The 8,365-nt window shown below is 30.7% G+C and overlaps 1 protein-coding gene across 2 annotated transcripts; it reads left to right on the top strand.

Annotated features, from left to right (window-relative positions):
• Positions 1-1,238: 1,238 nt before the first annotated feature.
• LOC119614996 lies at positions 1,239-7,998 on the top strand. 2 transcript variants are annotated; one of them, XM_037971082.1, is made up of 2 exons: positions 1,239-2,953; positions 7,445-7,998. In XM_037971082.1, exons 1-2 carry the CDS (start codon positions 1,264-1,266, stop codon positions 7,546-7,548), a joined length of 1,794 nt encoding a protein of 597 aa, XP_037827010.1. In that variant the 5' UTR covers positions 1,239-1,263; the 3' UTR covers positions 7,549-7,998. The 2 variants fall into 2 exon arrangements, with proteins under 2 accessions (XP_037827010.1, XP_037827011.1); XM_037971083.1 differs by lacking the exon at positions 1,239-2,953 and adding an exon at positions 4,696-6,424.
• The last annotated feature ends 367 nt before the right edge of the window (positions 7,999-8,365 follow it).

Here is an 8,365-nt window from a genome sequence, read left to right as displayed (position 1 = left end):
TACATACATACATTACATACATACATACTAATACATACATACATACATACATACATACATACGACATACATACATACATACATACATACATACATACATACATACATACATACTACATACATACATACATACATACATACATACATACATACATACATACATACATACATACATACATACATACATACATACATACATACATACATACATACATACATACATACATACATACATAAATACATACATACATACATACATACATACTACATACATACATACATCATACATACATACATACATACATACATACATACATACATACATACACATACATACATACATACATACATACATACATACATACATCATACATACATACATACCTACTACATACATACATACATACATACATACATACATACATACATACATACATACACATACATACATACATACATACATACATACATACATACATACATACATACATACATACAGACATACATACATACATACATCATACATACATACATACATACATACATACATACATACATACTACATACATACATACCTACATACATACATACATACATACATACATACATACATACACATACATACATACATACATACATATACATACATACATACATACATCATACATACATACATACATCATACATACATATACATACATACATACATACATACATACATACATACATACTATACATACATACATACATACATACATTCATACATTTGATCTAAGGACCTATTTCGATGATTTTAAATTGTAGTCTTCCCGAACGTATGTCTCATAGAATTATCTTCTGAAAACAACATACACACAGGCAGACAAATGAACAGACGAGGTTCCAATATATATACTTTATAGGGTCGCAAATTTATATTCTAGAAATTACAAACGGAATCACAACCTTATGTATACCCTTCTCTCGAAGGTGAAGTATAAATAGATTATGATCGTAATTTTAATGTTTTACTTTAAGGAGGGGTTAGGGCCTTATACTATCTAATATGTGTGCCTTACTCTTTTCTATTAAAAATAAATCTCTCTCAAGAATTTCTTTTTATATTAAAAATACCTACAAAAACCACAAATATTACAGATTATATTTATACTTAAAAAAAATACATAATAATTCTACTTGGAAAAGAGAAAAACAAATTAAAACGATTTCAATACACAGTCATTTCTTAGATCTCAAACAATAAACTACAATATAAAATAATAAAATGGATCATCGTACTGAAATAGCGTGTTTTAATGTCTATCATTCGGATTTCTTAATGGAATATATATTAAAATATTTAGATTTAAAAGAACAAGTGAAACTAGTTGATATAGCTAAACGTTTCGGTTATGTTTTATCTACGTTCCTGTGGCCCAAAACTTGCTCTAAAATTATACTATATAAAACTCCCTATGTCAATATTATAGCAAATATATCAAAAAAGAGCAAAGAACAAGAAACGGAAATGGAAGAGATTAGAAAAGCCAAAGTGGCCTTAAATCATACAGAATGTAATAATTTTTTATTTTTAAACGCACAAAATGTAAAAGCCTTAAAAGTGAATTCGGAATATTTTTATCATCAACGAGAATTGGGAATTTCTTTTAAAAATATAAAAATCTTTACTAATTTAAGAGAGCTTACCTACTATCGCCTCATACTGGATGATGAGCAAATGCGTGTGCTGGCTAGAAAGTGCAAGAAAATTAAGAAATTACATTTAATAGAATGTTACAATGAGTACTTGACGCCACTGGTACCGGGGGAGCATTTGAATCTGGAATATATTTACGAAATGAAAAAGTTGGAGGAATTGGTATTATACGCAGAACCAGATGCTGAGGCCGTAATTAAATCCTATCATTTACAAGACATGTTTGTCAATTTAAAGTTAAAGAAATTGATTCTGAAAAATTTCATTATAGATGATAATGACGCCGATACTTTGGAAACTATATGCGATACTTTGGAGGTCCTCAATATGGGCATGATATCCATGTGCTATTGGCCCAGTTTTATGCATTATTTAAGTCATTTTGAAAATCTACGTGAACTTTGTATAAATGTCAGTGATTACAATACCACCTTGAATGCCCAAACCGTAGATATTCTCGCCAATAAATGTAAAAATCTGCAAAAACTTTCTCTAGAGAAATGTGATTTGAGTGTGGAAGATTTTGGTGTTTTAACAAGTCTTAAACATTTATCCTTAGACTCCTGTGGTGGTCTAACATTTGCCAATTTTCAACAGATATTGGGTGCTTTAACTTTGAAATCATTTGCCATGATTAATACTCGCATTTTTGGCAATATAAATCATATATATGTTTCACCTACTTTGGAAAAGATCAGCATTGACACCATACGCTTTACCCAGATATCGGAAGCTTTTCAAAAATCACTTAATAATTTTGAAAGTCTACACACCTTAGAGTGGTTAAATGGCGACATAAATGATAATTGGATTATAGATAAATGCCCTAAATTGAAATATCTACACATACCCAATCCGTATTTATTAAGACGTATTGTTTTCACCATGAAATCCCTCAAAGAATTGACCTTTACTTCGTGTACGGGTCTGTCGTGGTGTTTTATATTGATTTTAATACGCAACTTAAAACTAGAACGTTTGTGTCTGCAGACCAATGAACTGATAGATGATGACAAAGAAATTCCTTTTAATGCCTGCGGTATAAAAACAACATTGCGCATGATAACTATACCATGTAATATTTTTAAAATGGCTCAGTCATTTTGGCTTGATCTGATGTATTTGAATGTCGATTTACATTATTTGATTTATGGCAAACATGAAGAATTATTGGATGGTATATTTCTGGATGAGTTGATTTTCTGTGAGAGGTTTTGTCGTCGCGTCAAGTGGATAAAGATTTGCGGTTATAAATTGGGTAAAGTATATATTGTATTCTAAATTGACTTAGAATGATATTCTATTATGCAGAAGGCAAGAACTAGAACAGAACTAGAGCAGTACTAGAACATAACTGGACAGAACTAGAATAGAACTAGAACAGAACTAGAACAGAACTAGAACAGAACTAGAACTGAACTAGAACTGAACTAGAACTGAACTAGAACTGAACTAGAACTGAACTAGAACAGAACTAGAACAGAACTAGAACAGAACTAGAACAGAACTAGAACAGAACTAGAACAGAACTAGAACAGAACTAGAACAGAACTAGAACAAAGTAGAACAGAACTAGAACAGAACTAGAACAGAACTAGAACAGAACTAGAACAGAACTAGAACAGAACTAGAACAGAACTAGAACAGAGAACAGAACAGAACAGAACTAGAACAGAACTAGAACAGAACTAGAACAGAACTAGAACTGAACTAGAACTGAACTAGAACTGAACTAGAACTGAACTAGAACTGAACTAGAACTGAACTAGAACTGAACTAGAACTGAACTAGAACTGAACTAGAACTGAACTAGAACTGAACTAGAACTGAACTAGAACTGAACTAGAACTGAACTAGAACTGAACTAGAACAGAACTAGAACATAACTAGAACAGAACTAGAACAGAACTAGAACAAAAGTAGAACAGAACTAGAACAGAACAGAACTAGAACAGAACTAGAACAGAACTAAGAACTAGAACAGAACTAGAACTAGAACTTGAACAGAACTAGAACATAACTAGAACAGAACTAGAACAGAACTAGAACAGAACTAGAACAGAACTAGAACAGAACTAGAACAGAACTAGAACAGAACTAGAACAGAACTAGAACAGAACTAGAACAGAACTAGAACAGAACTAGAACAGAACTAGAACAGAACTAGAACAGAACTAGAACAGAACTAACTAGAACAGAACTAGAACAGAACTAGAACAGAACTAGAACAGAACTAGAACAGAACTAGAACAGAACTAGAACAGAACTAGAACAGAACTAGAACAGAACTAGAACTGAACTAGGACTGAACTAGAACTGAACTAGAACTGAACTAGAACTGAACTAGTACTGAACTAGAACTGAACTAGAACTGAACTAGAACTGAACTAGAACTGAACTAGAACTGAACTAGAACTGAACTAGAACTGAACTAGAACTGAACTAGAACTGAACTAGAACTGAACTAGAACTGAACTAGAACTGAACTAGAACTGAACTAGAACTGAACTAGAACTGAACTAGAACTGAATTAGAACAGAAATAGAACCTTTTTGTAAAAAAAAATTTAGAGGTTGTATCGAATATCTCCGTTATTTGTAGTCCGATTTTGTGGATTTTAAATAGTATTTTTTTAATTCATGTGTGATAGAATTATTGGAGATTCAGATCATGAAATATCTGAGGTCTCCTGAAAACTAATCTGAATATAGATAGACGAACGAGGCTATGACGGACGAGGAATGACACGGAATGAAGGGTATACAAAGAGGGTGTATGAACCTTAATAACATGAAAATCTTCTTGTATTACTAAGCAATCTTTAAAATATACCCTTCTTAAAAATACAAATGAATGTTGCTACCGATGAATAAAAATTGTAATTATAAAGACAAAAACCACAGATCTTAGACATGATATTAAATATAAATTTTCCTTATTTAACACAAGTATTTTACAAACATTGTCTCTGATAAACAGTTTTAAACAAGATCTTGAACAATAAAGACGACAAAAACAATTTTAGTTGATAAATAGACATGAATATTCGCTTACAAAAGGCGTGTTTTAATGTCTTTAAATCGGATAATATTTTGGAAAATATTTTCAAATTCTTAAATTTAAGTGAACAATTGAAATTAGTGAGCGTGTGCAAACGTTTCGAATACTTCTTAACCAAACAATTATGGCCAAAAATTTATCCAAACATAAATTTATATTTAAGACATGATATACACATTATTACCATTATAACAAATAAGGAAAACAGACATGGGATGGATGTGGACTTAGTGGAAGGAAGGAAAACCAAAATGGTATTATCACCTAAAGAACTAGTACATTTTCTACATTTACAAGCTAAACATGTTAAGACCTTAAAATTGCACTCGGAATACCAGCAGCAAGATATATGTCTTTCCTTTGAAAATATGCGAATATTTAGTAATTTAGCAGAACTTACTTATCACCGGCTATGTGTCGACGATGAACAATTAAGAGTGCTGGCGAAGAAATGTAAAAATTTACAAAAATTACATTTACTGGAATGTTACTGTCAAAATCTCTCACCTCTTATACCAGGAGTTCACTTAAATTTGAACATTTTAAACGATATGCAGCAGTTAGAGGAACTTGTCATACGAGCAGAGGCTCAAGCCAATATAGTGATGAGATCTCATGATCTTCAAGTTATATTACTGAATACCAACTTAAAAATATTAATACTACAAAATATCTCCTTATATGGTAATGCTGCTGATAACTTAGAGAACCTAACAAACAGTTTGGAGGTATTCGATGTGGGTGTCATAACCTCACAATTCTGGCCAAATTTCCACTATTATCTCAATCATTTCGATAAACTGAAAGAGCTCAGTATAAATGTCAGTGATTGTACAACAGTTTTGAATATACAAATTATACATATTTTGGCCACCAACTGTTTGCAACTGGAGAAATTGTGTTTGGAGAAATGTGATTTGTGTGTGGAAGATTTCGCTGTTTTGAAAAATCTTAAACATTTATCTTTAAACTCTTGTGGAGGTCTAACATTTGCGAATTTCCAACAGCTTTTAGGAGGCATAAAACTGCAAACATTTAGTCTCATTAATACGCGAATATTGGGTGAAATATCCCATATATATGCTTCACCCACCCTGGAAAAAATCATCATCGATAGCATACATTATGCTGAAATATCGAAAGCTTTAAAGAAATCTCTCAATAAATTTGAAAACCTACGCACGCTAATATGGTTAAATGGCAGCATAACCGACAGATGGCTCATAGATAAATGTCCCAAATTGCAATATCTTCACATACCCTGCCCACTTTCGTTAAAACCTATTATATCTCAACTAAAATCTCTTAAGGAATTATCATTTACTTCCTGCAATGGTGTGTCATGGGCTTTTATTTTGTTCTTGATAAGTGTACTGCTGTTGAAATGTTTGTACTTGAGAACTAATGAAATCATGAGTGATAATACTGTCATTCCGGTAAATGCTTGCGGTATAAAAACTTCGCTACGTATGATTTTAATACCGTGTAAAATATTTCGAAAAGCTCAGTCGTTTTGGATTGATTTGTTGTGTTTGAATGAGCAATTGCATTATTCGATTTATGGCAAACATGAAGAACTATTGGATGAGGAATTCTTGAATGAATTGCTTTTGTGTGAAAAGTTTTGTCTCAGAGTTAAATGGGATTGAGATTTGTGGTTTTAAATTGGGTAAAGTATTTGAAGAGAGAGAGAGAGAGGGAATAATTGATTAACTCTATTAAATTTATTATGTTTTATAAAGACAACAACCTATTTCTAGTTCAGTTCTAGGTCAGATCTGGTTCAGTTTCTAGTGTCGGTTCTAGTCGCGGGTACTAGTTTCAGTTCTAGTCAGTTCTAGTCAGTTTCTAGCTTCAGTTCTAGTTCAGTTCTAGTTCTAGTCATTCGTTCTAGTTATTCAGTTCTAGTTCAGTTTCTAAGTTCAGTTCTAGTTCAGTTCTAGTTCAAGTTCTAGTTCAGGTTCTAGTTCAGTTTCTAGTTCAGTAAATTCTAGTTCAGTTCTAGTTCAGTTCTAGTTCAGTTCTGTTCAGTTCTAGTTCAGTTCTAGTTCAGTTCTAGTTCAGTTCTAGTTCAGTTCTAGTTCAGTTCTAGTTCAGTTCTAGTTCAGTTCTAGTTCAGTTCTAGTTCAGTTCTAGTTCAGTTCTAGTTCATTCTAGTTCAGTTCTAGTTCAGCTCTAGTTCAGTTCTAGTTCAGTTCTAGTTCAGGTTCTAGTTCAGTTCTAGTTCAGTTCTAGTTCAGTTCTAGTTCAGTTCTAGTTTCAGTTCTAGTTCAGTTCTAGTTCAGTTCTAGTTCAGTTTCTAGTTCAGTTCTAGTTCAGTTCTAGTTCAGTTCTAGTTCAGTTCTAGTTCAGTTCTAGTTCAGTTCTAGTTCAGTTCTAGTTCAGTTCTAGTTCAGTTCTAGTTCAGTTCTAGTTCAGATCTAGTTCAGTTCTAGTTCAGTTCTAGTTCAGTTCTAGTTCAGTTCTAGTTCAGTTCTAGTTCAGTTCTAGTTCAGTGCTAGTTCAGTTTTATGATTACAAACAGGCAATTTAATGCAATTGTGTCAATAACCTATATATAACATTTTGTTATCTTTGTTAACTCTTTATATTTATGGTAGAACTTAATCCATATTTAAGATATTTTAAAAATTTTCTTTATTACATTTATATATAATTTTAATGAAATTTTATTCTTTTTTCTATTTAGATTGCATGGATCTGCAGGATAATTTTGATCGTGCCATTCAGGAGGTGAACAAATTTACAAGTCATTATCGATTTAAAAATGCTAATTTTACTATGGAGATGTAGACTTTTATGAAATTTATTAAAATTCACATATTAAGTTTAGGTAGTTGTAATAATTTTTAAAAAATTTAGAAAACATTAACTACTTACTACGAAAATTATATGTATGTCGATTATAGTTTGTTTTTTTTTTCTACATTCCGATTTCATGCTTTCCTTTTTTCTAAGGAATCAAATCATTTTTCAAAAATCTTAAATTCTAAGTTATGACACTTTTGATATAAATAAGCGATATGTAGAAGTGTAGGGAGGGCTGACTCACTTTTTTGGTTAGTAGCGCTTTTATATCTTCTTTACATTTGAATTTCTCCATACTCACTATATATAAATTCAGAAGGCGATTAAAACACATATTTATTTTTTTCATTTTCTCTTTTAAAACACACAAATATTATTTCTGTTCTCTGTTTTTTTATTTAAAGTATCAAGTAATTATTCAGTTTTTTTTGTAATTATAACAATTATTATTATTTTTAGTTCTTGCGGTTTTGATTGTTTTGATGTTGTTTTTTTTTTTGTTGTATAGAAATAAACACATATAAAATTTTCACATTTATAATTTACAAACATTTATAATAAGTTGTTATTTTTTATTTTAAGGTTTTTGTTTTCTTTTTAATTGTTTTTTTAAGTTTAATTTAATGATTTTATTATTAGTTAAATTTGATTTTTTGTATTTTTATTTTCTTACATATACAAAGTAGTTACTCATAAGTACATTGCTTTTATTTTAATTGTTGTTTGTTGTTGAATTTATTTTTAATTTGTTTTAATAATTTCTTTTGTAAATTTTAAAATAGTTAACAACATTTACGCTAAA

The sequence above is a fragment of the Lucilia sericata genome, unplaced genomic scaffold (genome assembly GCF_015586225.1).
Source record: "Lucilia sericata isolate MDLA Ls3-8-SP2 unplaced genomic scaffold, ASM1558622v1 Contig003842F_arrow, whole genome shotgun sequence".
Lineage (NCBI taxonomy): Eukaryota > Metazoa > Arthropoda > Insecta > Diptera > Calliphoridae > Lucilia > Lucilia sericata.
This window is presented reverse-complemented; position numbering and strand designations above follow the sequence as displayed.